The sequence below is a fragment of the Anomalospiza imberbis genome, chromosome 17 (genome assembly GCF_031753505.1).
Source record: "Anomalospiza imberbis isolate Cuckoo-Finch-1a 21T00152 chromosome 17, ASM3175350v1, whole genome shotgun sequence".
Taxonomy (NCBI): domain Eukaryota; kingdom Metazoa; phylum Chordata; class Aves; order Passeriformes; family Viduidae; genus Anomalospiza; species Anomalospiza imberbis.
Genome location: NC_089697.1, coordinates 2,707,013 through 2,726,099, shown reverse-complemented (window position 1 = coordinate 2,726,099; position 19,087 = coordinate 2,707,013). Strand labels below are relative to the sequence as shown.

The window sequence follows — 19,087 nt, the reverse complement described above, 5'->3', positions numbered from 1 at the left end:
TCCCTCTCCCTCTCCCTCTCCCTGCTCATCTCCAGCTGAGGAATGCAGCAGACTGGGCTCTCCCCTGGCTCCTCCTGCCTGCAGCAGGGCTCTGTGGGAGCAGATCAGCTTCTTGCCAAGATCAGTGCCATCCTGCATCCAGGGATTCGCCCATCAAGCCACCCCTGTCCCTGCCCAAGGACAGGGTGGTGTCCTGAGTGCTTCTGGTGCTGCTCCTGGCGTGCCTGTGCACCCCAAAGGCTCAGCAATCGCAGCGTTTGTGACAAGCTGAGATCCTTGGAGACCCACAGATTCAGGGCATGGGTCTTTGAGAGGAAACAAACCCATGCCCAAACCTGCTCGAAGGTGTCCCGTAAGGGAGGGCTGTGGCTGCTGCTGTCCCAGCCATGGTGTGTCACATCCCAGCACCCTGGCCACTGCTGCCACATCCTCAGGCTGTCACCTGGTGGGCTCCTCTAGCACCTCAGATGTGCAGCTCCCAGGTGGACCCCAGGGACATTTTGATGTCCCCTTTTGCTTCCTGGTAAAAGCTGTGGACAAGGACAGGTTTTGATGGAGAGAACCAACCCCACACTGGCCACGTCTGGGATGTGGATATCCTGGACAGATGTTCCAACCCCAAAATGAGGGGCTGGCCAAGGTATTTTTATTGAAACCTCTCTGGCAAATGTTTGGTGATTTGTCGAGAACCAAAACAATGATGACTTTGCTTTAAAAGCAAAACTTTCAATTTTCAGTTGTTGCTTTGGGATTATTGATAACAATCAAAAATGTTTTCACTGGCAGTGGCTTTTCAGAGCAGGATTTGGTGGCTAACCACCTGCTCCCTCCACGGTCATCCAGAACTGTTTTGAAGGCAGCTTTGCACCCCTGAGTGCCTGCTCTGTGTGCCCAGAGAGCTCCTGTCCCTCTGGACAGGGCAGTGGGACACAGCCCCAGCACTGGGGCTGCACCATGGATGTCCAGCTGTGTCTGGCACAGGAAAGGACATCTCTGCTGCTGCCTGTGTCCCTCTGGGCTCAGCCCCCCCTGGCTTTTCTGGGGCCCTGGGAGGGCCACTGCTTTTGCTGTGCCCTTACGGGATGTGACCCTGCCCCTGTGCCCAGCCCTGGGGACACCTGTGGGTGCTGTGCCCAGCTCTGGCTCCTCAGCACAGCAGGGACAGGAGCTCCTGGGGCTGGGCAAGGGCCTGGAGCATCTCCCTGCCCAGGAAAGGCTGAGGGAGCTGGGGCTGCTCAGCCTGGAGAGGAGCCCCAGTGAGAGGGGCCTCAGCCCTGCCTGTCCCTGGGTGTCCTGGGTGTCCCAGTCTGTCCCTGTCTGTCTGTCCCTGTCTGTGTGTCCCAGTCTGTCCCAGTCTGTCCCAGTCTGTCCCTGTCCATCCCTGTGTGTCCCTGTCCATCCTTGTCTGTGTGTCCCAGTCTGTCCCTGTCTGTCCCTATCTGTGTGTCCCTGTCTGTGTGTCCCAGTCCCTGTCTGTCCCAGTCTGTGTGTCCCAGTCCCTGTCTCTCTGTTCCTGTCTGTCCCGGTCTGTCCCTGTCTGTCTGTCCCTGTCTGTCTGTCCCAGTCCCTGTGTGTCCCAGTCCATGTCTGTCTGTCCCTGTCTGTCTGTCCCTGTCTGTCCCTGTCTGTCCCTGTCTGTGTGTCCCTGTCTGTGTGTCCCAGTCTGTCCCTGTCTGTGTGTCCCTGTCTGTCTGTCCCAGTCCCTGTCTGTGCGTCCCTGTCTGTGTGTCCCAGTCCCTGTCTGTCTGTCCCTGTCTGTGTGTCCCTGTCTGTGTGTCCCAGTCCCTGTCTGTGTGTCCCAGTCTGTTCCTGTCTGTCTGTCCCTGTCTGTGTGTCCCAATCTGTCCCAGTCTGTCCCTGTCTGTGTGTCCCAGTCTGTCCCTGTTTGTGTCCCCGTCCCTGTCTGTCTGTCCCTGTCTGTGTGTCCCAGTCTGTCCCTGTCTGTCCCTGTCTGTGTGTCCCAGTCCCTGTCTGTGTGTCCCTGTCTGTGTGTCCCAGTCTGTCCCTGTGTGCAGGAGGTCAGAGCAGTTCCAGGCTCTGCTCCAGGCCCAGCGATGGCCCCAGAGCCCCGGGCAGGGCCTGAGCCCAGCAATTCCCCTGCCCAGGAGGCAGAACTCCTGCCCTGGGCAGTGCCAGCCCTGAGCAGAGCCCAGAGGGGCTGTGGGGTCTCCTCCCTGGGATGTTCCAGAACCCTCTGGACACAACCCCGTGCCCCGTGCTCGGGGATGGCCCTGCCTGAGCGCGGAGGTGGCACCAGATGACCCCACCGCGGTTCCTTCCCACCTGACCCATCCTGGGGTTCTGTGGTTCTGTGATGCTCTGGTCTCCTCTCCTCCCAGGGAAAAGCCCATTCTGCTGCTGGCTGCAAGCACAGGAATGACCAGAGTGCTGCAGCTGACACAGCTGCCCACACTGAAATAATTTTAAAGGAAATCTGTGTGTCTTTTTTAACAGTAACTTTCAAGGAGTGTCCGTGGCATGAGAGGACAGTTTTCATGGCAGCTCTGTTGCTGCTGTCTGAAAACTCAAATGTCAGTGGGCTGGAGGGCTCCTTGTTCTCTTATTTGAAGATGATATTTATTTCTATGATATTTTTTTTTCTCTGCTGATGTTCTTTGGAGCCTTCTAGAGAGCCTTGAAGGCGAGTGCTGGCTCATTCTCATGCCAGACAAAATGTGTGTTTTGAAGCATCTGTCTCCTGTGCAGCTGTGGAGCTCCTCCGAGGCACTGAGGTGCCGTGGTGGCAGTGGATTCCAAAGGACAGGCTCCCAGATGGGGAAGTGACAGGCTGGCAGTGCAAACCCCCCTGCAGTGACATCCCAGCTCTGCTAAAACAGGTTCCTGTTGATCAGTGTGGCAGGAGAGCTCCTGAAGGTTGCTGCCCACCTTGGGAGAGACTGAGCAGGACAAAGCCAACTCCTGAACCCAACTCCTTTTTTTTTTACTGGTGTGCAAAGAAGAAATCTGCAGTGATACAAAGGGACTTGGCCACCAACCGTGGCACCATTATCTGCAGCTCCTAGTGGGTAGAGGATGCCATGGACAGTGGGGGCACAGGACCTTCTCTTTGATCTTTCCTACAGTGTTTTGAGGGTAAAATGCATTTATAACTTGTATATAATTTATCATTGACCAGCTGTAGCATCACGAGTCCCCATTCCAGCCTGTGTCACACCTGCTTTTCCAAGCCAAACATCTCAGGGCTGTGGCTTGTGCATTTCAACTTTTCAGTTGTGAATTCTCGTAAATTGGATGAGCACCTACTGGCAAATAACAATAACAAGGTACCACCCTACCACAACAATGCTCTGCAGCTTTGGGACCAAGTTCAATAGGATGCTTGCCAACAAGTCTGAGTTGAATTTTGCTCATTTTGAGACCTGGTTGGTTGGGCTCATTTCCTGTCTTTTCCACTTTTTTGGGTTTTGTTTGGTTTTTGTTTTTTTTTTTTTGGTGGGATTTTTTTTTTTTTTGTGGTATAGCAAAACTCAATGAAGGTTAACAATAGAAATGGGTTAGAAGTTTACAGGACCATGCTTGGGTGTTTTAAAGCCAACTTGGAGAACATCTTCATGTATCATTCACTCATAAATAAAGTGAATCAAGTGAAATGTAGTTACAATTCAGATGATGCTTATCTATGTTTTAATCTAACAAGTCTTTGCGGGTAATACCTTGTACCAACACACTCTTTCTGAATTTTTGCACATGTATACAGCTGAAAGAGCTGCTTTCATAGCTGAAAGGGGAAAATATGACCTTTCGGAAATCGTGGAACTTCCCTCTGCACTCTGAAAACAGAAAAAAAATCCAATGAAAAACACTCTGAGAGATTTCTTTTGCAGATCAGGGAGGAAATTTTAACCTGCAGTCAAGGAAAGCTCAAAGTGTCCTCTGCAAGGGTCCTCACTAGTCTGTGCAGCAGATGATAAATGATCCCTCTGTTAGGTTTGAGGGCCCAGCAGGACTCAGTGATGAGGGTATGGGCAGCAAAATTACAAGATTCTAAAACTTGTGAGCTCTGCCTGTTTTCCTCCTTGTTTCAGAGACTTAAAGGGTCCAAGATCCTTTCAAACTTCATTTTTCTTAATGAGATCTTTAACTGGATGGCATCACCTGGGCTGAGACAGAATCACAGAAATATGGAATATCCCCACGGGATCATCCAGTCCAGCTGGACCCCAACAGCCCCACCCTGGGCACCCCTGGCAGCGCTGTCCCAACGCTCCTGGAGCTCTGGCAGCCTCGGGGCCGTGCCCATCCCCTGGGGAGCCTGGGCAGTGCCAGCACCCTCTGGGGAAGAGCCTTTCCCTGGAATCTACCCTAATCACACAGCTTCATGCCAGTCTCTTGGATCCTGTCACTGGGTTCAGGAAACAAAACAAAACTCCTGGGAGTCATTGGTGCTTGGCCAAAGCAGTGGAAGTTCATGGTACATCAGTGCCTTTTCCAGGCACTGCCACATGTCTTGAAATGTTAAACAACATTGGGACGATGCCAGAGCATCATGGATATGAGTGCCCATGCTGCCTGCACTGCCTGGTGTGGGGCCTGCAGGGTGCATGTGGAGCACCAGCAGCCCAGTCTGAAGTTTGCCATGTCCCATGGGATTGATCATCTCACAGGTGCTGGAGCTGTGTCTTTTTAGGGTCTGCTGGTGTCACCCGAGCCACCCAGTTTGCCCCAGAAGCAGCCCGTGGCCTCCAGCCCTGCTGCCAGCAGAGGTGCAGCGGGTGCTGCGAGGTGAACGGCCAGCTCATCTCACAACTGCTGTCACTGCTGTGGGGCTGGGAAATGCCGGCACTGCCACCAAGATCAGAGGTGCCTGTGCTCCCGGGGCGGGTGAGGAGCAGTCACCCTGCTCTGCAGGCTGCCTGTGGGTACAAACACGTTCCCGCTGCGCTGCGGCGGAAACGTTCCTTTCTGAAGTTTCTCATGAGAAGCAAGACTTGTCCTTCCCAGCCAGGCTGGGTCTTGCCTTCTCACCTGTGCTGTCTCCTGTTCTAGACCCACTTGGGAGCTGATGTTCCCTGTGTGGTGTTTCCCCACATCCCCTGGGAGACTCATTCCCATCCACCCCTCACTGAAGTGGGAGTCATGCACAGTCCTCCAGTCTCCACTTCTGGGATGGCACCCAGAGGGGTAAATGCTCTGCAGCTGCCTCTCTCCTGGATCCAGGCGCTGGGTTTGCCTCTTCTCCTGGCTGGCTGGGACAGCTGAGCCCCACAGCAGCTGCCCCACAGCTCCCAGTGCACCTCTGCCAGCCCTGAGAGCTGGAGAGGACTTCTGCAGGAAACATCCAGCCCCAGTCCTGGCCAGCCTGGAGAGGAGGAGGAGGAGAAGACTGAATGCATGGTGCCCATGCATTCCACTGACACTGTCTGCCAGTTATACAGCTGCCACTTCCCATTCTGTAACTAAGGAGGGTAAATGTGCAGCCGGAGTAGGACATGGGAACACCATGTGTCTCCTGGCTGGGATGCTGGTGCAGGCCCTGGGGAAAGGCCTTTCTCTGTAAGAACAACCATGCAGTGCCTATGCCCAAGTGATTTGCAGGCTTTTGACCTACCCAGCGACTGTCCAGATGGGGAACCCCACAGCTCACCCAGGAGAAGGGCTTCTCCATAGCTCCATGAAGACTTTTCCCCTCCAGTCTTTGTCTTGAGTCTTCGAATCACAGAATGGTTTGGGTTGGAAGGGACATTAAAGCCCATCCCATTCCACACCTGCCATGGGCAGGGACACCTTCCACTGTCCCACGCTGCTCCAAGCCCTGTCCAACCTGGCCTTGGACACTGACAGGGATCCAGGAGCAGCCACAGCTGCTCTGGGCACCTTGTGCCAGGGCCTCCCCACCCTCACAGGGAAGAATTTCTTCCTGAAATCCCATCTATCCCTGCCCTCTGGCAGTGGGAAGCCATCACCCCTTGTGCTCTCCAGCACAAGACCTTCTCCTGCACTACCGCATTCTGACACTGGGAAATGCAGTCATACATCAAAGCCAGCAAATAGGGAATTAAGAAATGAGGTTTAAAAAAGGCTCCTGAGGAAACAGAGCTTCCAAATCTTGTATAAACACTCTTGTCCAGGTTGGCAGCAGCATGTGATCTTTGGATCCTTTGACCACCATTTTTAAGGTGTAAAAACATAAGATGTACTACTAAATCATCACGATTAGGTGCCCCTTTCTTTGGGAAGGCTTAGCAAGGGTTTGAAGCCCGGGAACAGATGGCCATTTTGCTGTGGGGATAATGTGCCCCAAATCTGGCTGTACCACAAACCTTTGGAGAAATCTCATCTAGCAAACACACCAAATGGAAGTCAGGGGTTGTTTTGCATCTCCCATTTACACCAGCCAAGGCTGGGAAATAGATTCCCCTGCATGCACCTTGGCTTGTTCCCAAGTCCTGGGGGAGCTGGGCTGCAGTGAAGAGTATAAGAATAGGAAGGTATAAGACAAAGATCCCAAACCACTTCCAATCACTGGAAGTGTCCAAGGCCAGGTTGGACGGGGCTGGGAGCAACCTGGGATATGGAAGGTGTCCCTGCCCATGGCACGGGGTTGGAACAAGGTGGTCTGGAAGGTTCCTTGCAATCTGTGATTCTTGTGAGGAGCTGGGGCTGGGCAGCTGGGAAATCACCTGGTAAATGGAGCTGCGGTTGGGGTGGGAGCAGGGTTTGATGAGACCCACAGCTTCCTTGGCAGAGCTCTGCAAAGTTTCCATCCCTGCTAATAAATCACATGAGTATGATGATCATGACAAAGGAAATAATTACTTCTTAAGAAACTCATCTCCTCGCACCCCTGGGCCCGTATGTGGAGCAGAGAGGAGTTTGCAAGTCCGGAGCGTGGGAGGGAGTCGAGACTGACAGAACTCAGGTCATGTGTGCCAGGTGTGAGTGCAGGGGAGCTGCAGCAGCCAGGCCTGCGGAGCTGCAGGTTCAACAAGGTCATTCAGAAGCCACCAGAGATTGGCAAAAAACCTGTGAGCCCAACCCTGCAATGTGTGAAGGCAGCTCTTGGTCATGTGGCTAATTCCAAATCACCCTCAGGTCAGCCTGTGGACAACCTGCTGAGCACCCAAAATCAGCAGAGTTTGACCATGAACACCATTGCTAAGCCCTTTGTGGGACGGCAGCTTCAGAGAGCAGATCTGTGCCTGGCTGCTGTATAAGCAATGACTTTGCTTCCTATGTGTCTATCTCAGCCCACCATTAGCATTTAAAATCATTCCATATGATAGGAAACAAAATACAGCTTTGGAAAAAAAATGCTATCCTGGTGATGGGCTTTGTTTTGCATTTCTTTGTGACAAAAGTGATTAAACTGCTAAATCACAGCTGCTTTTCTCATAAAAAAGACAAAGTATCTTTCAATCCCTCCATCATTTCAAGAGCTGCAGAAAGCTCTAGGTAAATGGGAGAGATTTGATCTATCTTGGCTTTATCACTGCATCTCCTACACCCACAGGCTCCCAAGCAGGGTGTATTTGCTGTCTCATGGCCTAAAAGCTTCCCGTGTTACTCATAACTTAAACACCGAGAGAGAGATAAGGAATTGGGTTTGGTTTGTTTCCTTTCAGAAGAAATGAACATTAATAAATATCTCATTACCAGAAAGTGTCATAGTGAAAGTACAGCGCTTTCTCCCATTCCATAGCTGGCTCTTAATTTTCACCGTGGTTAAAGAGCAGCATGAAAACCCTGAAAAATGATCCCAGTCACACTCAGCTGAATTTTCAATAACTGCTGGATCAGATAGGGCCGAGCTGCTATCGCAGATGATCAGATATGGGGCAGCAACTGTTGCAGACTTTGCTTGGCACAAATTATTCCCTCCTAATGTCCACTGAAAGGTGAAATCTGATCTTGCAGCACCCATGATCTTCAGTATTTCAGAAAACTCCTCAGGCCTCAAGGTTGGTTGCAAGGAGCCCCTGCTGGTCCTGCTGTGAGCCATTTCCCATTACATTTACTGTCACAACCATTGCTCCAGAGAGAGTTGCTGGAGAGAGTCTCCTCCACCAACTTATTTCAAGGAGAGGTGGATGTTGATGCCCCAAAAGCGTGGGCTGGCTGTGGAGGTGACCAAAGGATCTGCTGCACTGGAGGGCAGTGGTGGAGGCTCAGGCTGATCTCTGGGCATCAGGTTCATGGCTGTCTCCAAGGTGGGAATGAAGATGCCTCTGCTTTGAAGGATGGCTGAAAAGGACACCAAGAAAGGGGGCCCAGGAATCATGGAATCAGAATATCCTGAGTTGGATGGGACCCACATGGATCATCAAGTTCAACTCAATGAATGTCCAACTCCAAATGAAGCTCCAAGAAGCAGAAAGAGAGGAGTGCATCAAGCTGAGATGAGAGGAAGCAGTGGTAAAGGATCTATGGGTCAGGATTGTCCCCAGACAGAGGATGGAGAAGACCCCCAGTGAGAAAATTGTCTGTTGTCCTTCAGCCATGCTTGGGGCACGAATGTCTCTACATCCATTCCCTGGAGTGGAGAAGAGAGAATGGAACCATTGCCAAAATCACCCCACAGAGCCTCAAAACTGGCTTGAGCCAAAGAGACAGCACAGCCTGTCCTGGATAACCCCAGCAAATCCATGGCTGATTGGAAAAAGCAGAGAGCTGCCATGGAGCCTGTGCTTCTGTGCACTGCTCCCCATCAGGGATGATCCCTGCCTCCCAAATCCCACCAGCAGCTCTGTGCTGGTACTGATTCTGGTGGTGGGAGTGATTCAGTGGCAGGTTTGCAAATGCTTTGGGGCAAATTGTGTCCTTCAGCAGCACAAGGACAGGGAAATGAATAAATAACACACAGCCAGGAGTGGGGAGTGAAGAGGGAAGCTTGGAAAACGGGTGAGAGAGAAGAAAAAGTCAGAATGCAGAGAAAGGTCCATCTTCTGAAACTGGGAGAAGGGAAAGATCTCATGGCTTTTAGGCCAGTCTTCAGACACGAGTCCAGATTTTAGAACATGTAGGGTTGGAAATGCTGTGGTTTATTTGATACAAATGATTTACAAGGCCCTTCAGTGGGAAATAAATTTCACAGGACAATGCCTCCAGGGAAAATAATATGTGTTTGGATGGGTGATTCATCATTCTGCATTAAGCCCATAAGCTCAGCTGACATCGAGGCATACCTGATAATCTCTTATCTAAATAATTTCCCCTTGAAATCCTACATCTGTGCAGCTCTGTGCTGCTGATGGAGGATAAACTGCTGGGCCAAAACTTCTGCTGGGAAAACTGGTCTTGTAGTGTCATGGTCAAGATGAGGAGATGCCTAATCCTGCCCAGAAGGTCCCATACCGTGTTGGGTTATGTGGAAGGTACCAATGGTCCCAGGCAGCTCCAGAGAGGTGGTGGGGGGTAGGGGTAGAGAGCTGCTCTGCTTTTTTTTAAATGTGGGCCCCTTTAAAGCTTCTGAGAATGTCCCACCTGGTCATGTCTTGGCTCCTGACCAGTACCAGAGGAAGGCTAAGAGCAAAGCCTTCATCTAGCTTGACCAGCCTGGAATTGCCTTCATGCTGAGACATTTCACCAGAATTCTCCAAATCTCTTCTTTGTTGCTCCCAGTTTGGGTCACCTTCAATTGGACACCCTGGGATGAGGTCAGACTCCAGTGCTGAGCTCCCAGAACATCTTCCCCTGGTGTGATGCTCAAAACATCAAACCCCAATCCTTCCACAGTCTCCTCAAACTCCTTTTTGCCTTCCTCTCAGCATCCCCTTTTCTCCTGCTGTTGCAGGTACAGGGGTTTCTCCATCACGGGGCTCCAGAGGCTGTTTTTTGCTGTGGACACAGATGATGTGTAGATCATCATCCCTGCATACTGTGTGTTGGGGCAGGACAGCTCCATGGGATGGGGGGTAGAGCTTGGGATGTCTGTTGTGGGTCTGCACATTGGTCCTACAGCACCTTCCCATCCTTGTTTTTACAGCTGTGCTGCAAACCAGGGACACCCGTGGGGAATTGTGACCAACCTGCCACTGAGGCCTGCTCTGGCACCTGGTGTGCCAGGGTGATGTAAGGCTTGTGCTGCTGAATTCACCAAATCAGTCACTAATTATAGCAGCCGCCCACAGTGTCCCCAACACCCGAGTATCTGCGAAGGTCACAACCCCGTGATTCAGCCCTGAATCTGCATATAACTCCTGTGAAATAACAGGAAATATGGGCACAACGAGGCGTCAGCCCATCGCTGATTGTGACGATAGCGTGTTCCTTGCTTCTCCCTTTGCCATGGAAACAGGCTGGGATGGCACCCAGAAGGGTAAATGCTCTGCAGCTGCCTCTCTCCTGGATCCAGGCGCTGGGTTTGCCTCTTCTCCTGGCTGGCTGGGATAGCTGAGCCCCACAGCAGCTGCCCCACAGCTCCCAGCGCACCTCTGCCAGCCCTGAGAGCTGGAGAGGATTTCTGCAGAAAACATCCAGCCCCAGTCCTGGCCAGCCTGGAGAGGAGGAGGAGGAGAAGACTGAATGCATGGTGCCCATCCCTTTGCCTCACACACAGTGTCCCACGGCCCCATCCACCCTGGACCAGCTCTAGGATGGAGAGGTGGGAGCAGCTTCCCGTGGTGCTGGAGTTCTTTGCACTGACACAGTCTGCCAGTAAACAGAATCCCTGGAGCCTTTCAGATGCGGGTATTTTGTTTTCCTCCTGTTTCTCCAGGGGAAAGCTGCGAGCAGAGCTTTCCTCCAGAAGGAAAGCTCCTCCTGGAGCTCTCCTCCAGAAGTTTTGGTGTGTCAGGAGGAAGGGGCTCACAGCCCAGGAGCACATTTGTGTCAGCACGGGCCTGGTAGGGAGCAGGGATGGGTCTTCTTCTTCCCTGCAGCAGCTGTAGCACAGTTGGTGGGCACAAAAACTGTGTCTGGCTCTGTTTTGGGCAGGTTTCTCTGCCCCTAAGCCACCTCATGAACCTCATCACCCATACCCATGGAGCTGCTCAGCCCCCTGACTCTTTTCATCTCTGTGAGCTGCTCATCCTCTCCCAGATTCTCCCTCCTCCTCCTGGCACCCCCAAGCTGTTGCCTCCCTCATTTTTCCCTCTCTGAGTCCTCAAAGGCCATCTCAGTTCCCTCCATGCTCCCTGCCCCTCAGCCAGCCTCCGTGGCTGCAGGATTATCTCTCCATCAATGTGCAGTTCAGCAAACCCAGAGCATTTTGGAAAGGCTGAAGGAATCTGTGAATTTGCTTTGAATATAGCAACGTGTTTTGGCTAAAGGGAACAAGAGAACATTTTGAAAATGTCAAAATATTTTGTTTAGGCATTTTTTGAACAAAATGTTTCACTTGGTAGTTGACAAAAAAGAAAAGAGAAGGAAAAAAATCAGTTCAAAATCTCCAAAACAAAATCTTCCCACTTTTATTTTGAGATGGCACCTGCCTGGGAAAACTCAAACTACAAAGGCACAAAAACCATTTCCAATGGTAAATAATGTCCTGGCACCCAAGGGAGTTTCTTCAGTGGAAGTCAAAATGTTTCAAAGGGAGTCAAAACATTCCCTGATCTTATTTTTTCCCTATTTCACTTAGGTGGGGGGAAAAAAACAACCCTGTCCTTGCTGGGCCTGGATCAAGAACTCGTGTTCGTTTTTATGTTGGCTACTAAGCAGAAATATTTACTGCAACAACTTGATAGGCAGCTCAGGTCAGCTTCTTGTGTTAGAGAGGGAATTAATGCTGGGATCAGAGTGTCCGTGGTGATCCTTCCTCTCTGCTCCTCTACTTTGGCTTCTCATCCTGTAGGAAAAAGGGTCCAGAGAAAATCTTTCTTCTCCATGTTTGTCTAGGTTTGCTCCAAGCCCTGCCCTGCCCTGGAGATTCTGGAGCTGTTTCTGAGGGGAGCCTGCAACTCCTTTGTGTTTATCAGAGTCTTTCTTATTTCACAGAATCCCCGGCTGGTTTGGGTTGGAAGGGACATAAAACTCATCCTGCAGTGGGCAGGAAAATCTTTAACTGGACGAGGTTGCTCAGAGCCACGTCCAACCTGACCTTGAAAGTTCCCAGGGATGGACCATCCACAGCTTCTCTGTGCAACCAGGTACCTTTTCTGATGGATCTATCTCAGGTACCTTTCCTGATGGATCTATCTGTCTGGCCTTGTCCTCCTGTCCTTTCCTCCCCAGTGGTGGGATAAAAGCCTGGGGTCTTGATCCAGCTCCCCCTGCCCAGCACTGGGGGCATTGAGCTCCTGCTGAAAACAACACACATCCCATTCTCTGCCTATTTTCCATGTGCTCCAGCCATGCCAGCTGCCTCTTTGTCTTTCTGTGAGTCCCCCACAGCTTTTACAGCTGATGACTAATTTCAAGTAAACTTGCCCAAAGACTTGAAGTTGGGAAATTCCTACCAGGACACTCTCAACTGGGAGAGAACCAAGTGGGAATGGCTGTTCCCATGGTGTTTTGCCTTGTGGTGGCACCTCCAAGGCTTGGGTGACTCTTCTGGTCCTTCTAACCATGAGCTATAATATGAAATGCACCATTGAAACAAAACTATTGAATGGCAAGTATTTTTGGTCAAACAAACATATGAGGAGTGACTGAGGAGCTGGAAAAGGGGCTCAGCCTGGAGAAAAGGAGGCTCAGAGGGGTGGAGGACAGCCAGGTGGGGGTCGGGCTCTGCTCTCAGGGAACAAGGGATTGGGTGAGAGGAAACAGCCTTAGACTAGGAGAGGCTTGTGTTGGAGATTAGGACAAATTTCTGCAGAGAAAGGGTTGGCAAGCACTGGAACAGGCTGCTCTGGGCAGTGATGAAGTCCCCATCCCTGCCGGGATTCAAAAGCCCTGTGGATGTGGCCCCTGGGGACATGGATTGGTGGTGGCCTTGGCAGTGCTGGGGGAGGGGTTGGCCTGGATGATCTTAGAGGCTTTGCCAACCTAAATGATTCCATGATTCTCTGACAATCCAGCCCTTCCAGTAAATCCCACAGCCCTCCTTGCACAGCGCACTGGTGGGGTGGTTGGAAGGAGACCTTTGTGTCGAGCTGAGCAACATCTGAGTTTGCCAGTGCATATTTTCACTGTAAGAATTGCAAACATTTTGATCAACATTTATTAGTCATCAGATAATAGACACCCACAGATTTTTTTCTGCTGTTTCTTGTGGGCTTTTAGGAGGTTTGCAGCATTTTGCAGATCACCGTCTGATGTATCACCTGGGAGCAATATTTTTCTTATAAATGAAGGTCCTGAAGCTCCACTTATGCCAAAAACTCATGTTTATAGTTAGAAAAAGTTCTTCCAGTGGAGCTTGGTGAATGTTTTTGCACAAAACTCTCAGGTGGGGAAATTTTTAGTTCATCTGAAGTGCAGCTGGTTTGTGAACCATGCACCACAAAGATTCAGTTTTTATTCTGCATCATCTTTGTGTCCTGGTGTTTGCAGGGAAAAGCACAAAGTCATGTAGATGTAGTTTAAAGGAAGACAAACAGAGGAAACCCAAAGGATTCATAAGTGTGAGAAATGTTAATGTATATATGCCCCTCAGCAACATTCAGAATTCTCTTCCCCTCCATCTTCTCTTCTCTTCTCTTCTCTTCTCTTCTCTTCTCTTCTCTTCTCTTCTCTTCTCTTCTCTTCTCTTCTCTTCTCTTCTCTTCTCTTCTCTTCTCTTCTCTTCTCTTCTCTTCTCTTCTCTTCTCTTCTCTCATTTTTTATGTCATCCTGCAGCCAGTAAATATCTCTTTTCCCACTGCCTTGCAGATAAGGCGGCTGTTTAGAGCTGCTAAAGCTGCTGTGATTCCTTAGCTCATGAGTGGCTCGTTTCCCCCTGTGGGAGCTGCTCCGTGTTAAGCTGCCTGTGGATCACATGGCATAAATGCATTTATGTCCAGAGCAGCCTGGAGATATAAGGACCAGCGGGCTTTTGGGGCTGTCTGTGGCCATTTCCTCACTCACTCAGGGGTGGTGGATCTGATGTTTTTGCCCTGGTGCTCTTCAGAGCTGCACCAGCAGCTGCATGTGAGCTCTGCCAGGAGACCCATCCCAGCTGGGCACTTCCCAGTGCAGGTAACTGGGGCAGGTCAGATGGGTGCTGAAGGTGGCAGCTGCCCAGGGAGAGGGCTGTGGGTGGCAAAAAAACGTTTTCGAAAGTGTGGCACATTTCTGATGCACCAGGATGTGCAAAGGAAGAGGAATGAAGGATCAGATCCCCTGGGAAGGAGGCTGAACAGGAGGGCAGGAGCTAATGAAGGAGCTCAGCAGAGCAGAGGGCAGTGCTGGGGGGCTTTTGCCCTTGTCCTGGCTCTCCAGGAGGTCCTGTGTCCTGGCCCAGGGATTGAATACCTTAAAGTATCATCTCCATTAACAAATACAACCTGCATCAGTCCTCGATCCATCAGCAGAGGGAGGTCTCTGGAGGCTGCACTAGAAGACTTTAATGGTCCCTTTTAAACCAAATTATCCTTCCAGCCCTGAGACGGGGCTGTGTCAGCTGCTGGGCAATCAGATTCCCCAAGACTGGATCTCAGGAGTTTCTTCCTTCCCAGTGAGCTTCAGGGACAGCTTCCCCTGTTCCCCCCACCTGAGTGCAGCAGGAGGTTCCTCAGGCAGGGTGGGATCTGGCTGTGCTCCCTTCAGATTTCACAGTGAACCAAGCAAATCTACTCATTTCTACTGATTTCAGCAGAAACAAGTCCAGGCCTCCGATTCTCCCTTGGAGCCCAGTCCAGGAAGTCCCTGCTCCTCAGGCTCCCACTTTTGGGATCTGCTTGCTCAGACACCTCTGACAGAGGTCCCACCTGCACTATGTGCCCAAACCAACTTTTCTCCCTCCTGAATTTTCATAGAGGAGCTGTTTTTCATCTCAAAGTCTCAATATGATTTCCACCCCCCCTAGTTTTGTCACTTTTCTTTCTGGATTCCAGCCCGTTTGGACCCAGAAGGGGCCATCAGTCAATGTGTAGTGTCCATAGATTCCTCAAAGCACCACCCAGCCCCGGAATTCTGCTGGATTTTAATTCCATGGCTCAACTTCACAGGGAGCTGGTTTGGTTCTGCCAGAAAGGGACAATACAGAAACTCATGGAGTTTGAGATGAGAGAGAAATCGAGTGCAAGGCAGCACTGGGGTTAGGTATGACATCCACAGAACAACAGGTCATGTAGATGTGTGTATATATAAATACATGGGCAAATAGATATTTATTTGTGTGTCTAGAAACACATGAAAAAACAAACATATGTGTGTATATATAAAGCATGAACAGGCTTATACGAGAGTGTTTATATATATATATATATATATTTTATTTTATTTTATTTTATTTTATTTTATTTTATATTTTATTTTATTTTATTTTATTTTATTTTATTTTATTTTATTTTATTTTTTATTTTATTTTATGTTTATTTTTTATTTTATTATTTATTTTATTTTATTTTATTTTTTTAGCATAACTGATATCATTTGTGTTTTCCCCCATTGCCGTGACAGCTCCGGAGTTGCCATCACCCAGGATTTGCCTGTGCCCACTAGAGGCCAGTGTGCGCCTTGAATTAAGATGCCAGTGCACTAATTAATCCCCTGCCACCGGGAGGACCGTGTTTCCTGTGGGATGAAGCCCTGTTGCACAGGAGACGGTGGCCAGGGCAGGGCAGGTGGCTGTCCCCGCAGGGATGGGTAAACTCTTCCCGCAGTGAGTACTGTGTAATCCTGGAAAAGCTTGGGAAATGCTGCTGTGCTGCCATGGCTTGAGCATGGGACCTGCCCAGACCCCCTTCTGCAGCCCTGCCATGGCTTGAGCATGGGACCTGCCCAGATGCCCTTCTGCAGCCCTGCCATGGCTTGAGCATGGGACCTGCCCAGATGCCCTTCTGCAGCCCTGCAGAGCCAGGCAGACACATCCACTGGCCGTCTTTGGGGACAGCTGGGACGCTGTGGTGGCAGAGCAGGTCCCACAGCTTGCCGTGCCTGTGGACACCAGGCTGGTGCAGCCCAGCAGCTGGAGCTGGGCAGTAAACCCTCCGTGGCTGCGAGGTGTGGATGGCCCTGAAAAGTGAAATCAGGTCCCGAGGAAAAAGGGAAGCCCATTGCAACGCTTGGTTGGACTGAAGATGGAGTTTCATGTTGTTTCACACAAGTTTTCACCTCAGTGTGGGCAGCAGCAGCAGCAAATTGAGACGCCTTTCTCCGTGTGCGCTCGTTTCGACGCAGTAGCAGCAGAGCCTTTGCTTAGTGCATGTCAAAATGAAACACGCAGCTTTTCGACTCTGGCCCCAAATCGGTGCATTTAGCCCCAGTTTGCCAGTGCCAGATCCATCTGGGGTGCCTCTAGCAATGGGGGATGAGGGCAGAGAGGGGGATGAGCCAGGGAGGGTGGCACTGGCGTGAGTGGGGCTGAAGGGCAGCGAGGGGGGAGTGATTTGCTGTGTGAGCTCCTCGATAGTGCAGCTGTATTTTGGGAACTCTTCACCTACAGTTGGTGTTTTTTTTAAACCTTGTTTATTGCTTGGCTGCCTTTATCTTTAGGAGACAGAAAATGAGACCAGCATTGCTCCTGTGGGTAACAACTTCTGTCTTTGGCCAGCCTGGGGGAAATCGGGATGTCCAGGAGTACAACTTCATGTTCTGTTAGAAGCCCAGACCCAAATGCTCAGTACTAAGTCCCTTTTACTCATTTTTTCCCCCTATGGAGCACAAATAAAGACAAGAAACAAAAGCAACGTGATACTTCCCCCAGAATCCTTCCAAAATGTATTCTTTCTGCCTCTTGCACTCCCATTCACAACTTGGATGAGCTGAGATTTTGTTCAACTTGACCTGACTGATGTTAAAGTCCCAGGAATGATCACAAGGATTGGGATGGAGGGTCCATCTCAGTGGTCAGAGGCAGACACTAAAAAAGCAAGAATGATACATGTGTATATCATATCTCATGTCGACCTTCCTTCTGTCCCAGGTCAGGGGAATTCTTGCTTTAAAATGGGCATTTTCCCCTTGCCCCATGCCCCAGAGCAGAGAAGACCAAAGATATGGTACTGCTCAGTGCCAGCACCCTGAGGCAGGATGCCCCTGAGGGACTGGGATCAGAGGAACTGCCAAAAAATAAAACAAAAAAAGAAATTGCTTTTTACAGATAATCCACATGAGCAAAGGCCTCCAGGGGAGGATTTGGGGTCACTGTGTCAGGACCAGAACAAGTGGGGAGCAGCCCTGAGGAGAAAGGATGTCATTAGACCATTTTTGCTCTCACCCCCACACCCCAAAGCTCAGCCTGAGCTTTAGAGGGGTCTGATGGAGGATGGGGATTCTGGGGCTGCATCCCCAGGCACTCATTCCCCAGCCAGGAGTGTCTCAAAGGAGTGCAGCCACCCAAGAGTTAACCAGGATCCTCTCTCCATGCACAGCTTTCCTGCCAGCCTGCTGAAATCCACTAACAGAATTAGCACTGGAAATTTGTGCACTGTGCTATGTAGGGGGAAGGAAAAAAAAAAAAAAAAGGAAAGAAAAGCACAAAATATATTTAATCTCTCATTTCAGAATTACATTTGACATCTAAGTTAAATAAAATGTTCCTGAGGTCATTAAAAATCAGAAATAGTACAAGATTTGGGTTTACCATAGTTTCAGAATGAATCAGGTTTCTGAACTTGTTTTAATCTCTGTGTAATTGCTTTTCTGTATATGGTAACCTTTAGAAAATGAGTTTAATAATTAGTCATCTCAAACTAGTTAAGGACAACATCCTGCCCTCAGTTCAGTTTTATTTTCAACAAAAAAACCAATGCCAAAGTAAATTCTTCACTGTGGTTGGAATTATAGATTCAGGCTCCATGGTCAGCAGGTGAAACAGCTTGCATTAAGTTTGAAAGTTCAGCAATTCTCATCTTGATGGCTTTTCACTCTCCCTCTCCAAGAAAAAATGGGAAGAGAAGAGGAAAATATGAAGAAGCATCATCAGCAATGGCTGGTCCCTTGGCTCTGCCCCTCCTGCGCACAGAGCCCCAGAACAGAGCAAGGAGAGGGTTTTCCTGGATGGTAAAAGGATCTTATGGCTGGAACCTGCTTTTCCCAGGCAGGCCTGGGCAGAATCCAGGAAATTTCCAGCTCCTTTGGGCCCATTGCTGGTGCCTGTCTGGAGACCACCATGGCTGGGTCATGCTCAGGGCCCTCCTCCTGTTCTCACCACCATCTCCCCCTTTCCCTCAGCACTTCCCTCATGTCTATCAAAGTCTCCTCTCTTTCTCTCTCCCTATCCCACTTCAGACCACCATGCAGGTGTGGATCTGTCCCATGTTTTTCGTTTCCCAGTGCCCACAGCCTCTCCCCCCTGCTGGGTCCATGTCCTGCAGTTGGTTCAGCACTGTCACTGTCACAGCTGCTGTGTCCCACACAGCTGCCCTTGCCCTCAGGAGACAGAGCTGTATCCCAGCACTGCCATCCATCAGCTATTCCTCTCTTCTTCCCTCTCAATTTCTGGCAGTCTGCTGTAAATCTGGACCGCAGGTTTCCCTCACTGTCCTCCTGCAGACTCTCTTTCTCCACCACACTGGAAAAGGCACTGCAAATACATTCCTCTCCATTGTCTTGTGTTTCATTTAGTTTAAATTTGTAAAGGTGTGGATGTGCCACCATTTCCGTGGAAGGATTATTCCAGAACCTGATAGATCTCACTCTGGGAAATTACTCAAGCTTCCTGCTGCCCACCTTATATTCCCATTTCCTCTCATTATGACAAAGCCTCTGGCTGGTTTTGTAGGAGCTCCTGGTTTGCTGACCAGGTCCTTCCTGCTAAAGCCAATGGTTTCCATGGTGCACAGGCTGATGGCAAGTGCTCCTTGCTTGGAGTGGCCCTGCTGGCCATCCTGTTCTCCCTGGAGGGACAATGCTGCTGTCCTGTTCGCCTGGTGTCTGCAGAAGGGGTTAACGCACCCTGGGAGCTCCAGGCTCCTGATCCAGCTCCCAGCCCTGGAGCGCTCACCAAAGCCAGGGCAAAGCTCCCATCAGGGGTGGGCTGAAGCTGTAATCCCACAAATGTGCTAATATTTGGATCAGGAGCACTCAGTGCTTAAATGTCTCTTGCAGACGGCTGAGAGTGTGTTTTGCTAAAGCAAACTGCAATTACATTTAGTATCTTCAA

The 19,087-nt window shown here is 50.3% G+C and overlaps 1 protein-coding gene across 2 annotated transcripts in view; it reads left to right on the top strand.

Moving 5' to 3' along the window:
- Positions 1–12,178, top strand: part of MYH7B (myosin heavy chain 7B) — a 93,435-nt gene extending 81,257 nt beyond the window's left edge. For both annotated transcript variants that reach the window (XM_068207479.1, XM_068207477.1), the window contains one exon: positions 11,809–12,178. In XM_068207479.1, the coding sequence (XP_068063580.1) occupies positions 11,809–12,143 (335 nt within the window). In that variant the 3' untranslated portion in view covers positions 12,144–12,178. The remainder of the gene's footprint in view (positions 1–11,808) is intronic.
- The last annotated feature ends 6,909 nt before the right edge of the window (positions 12,179–19,087 follow it).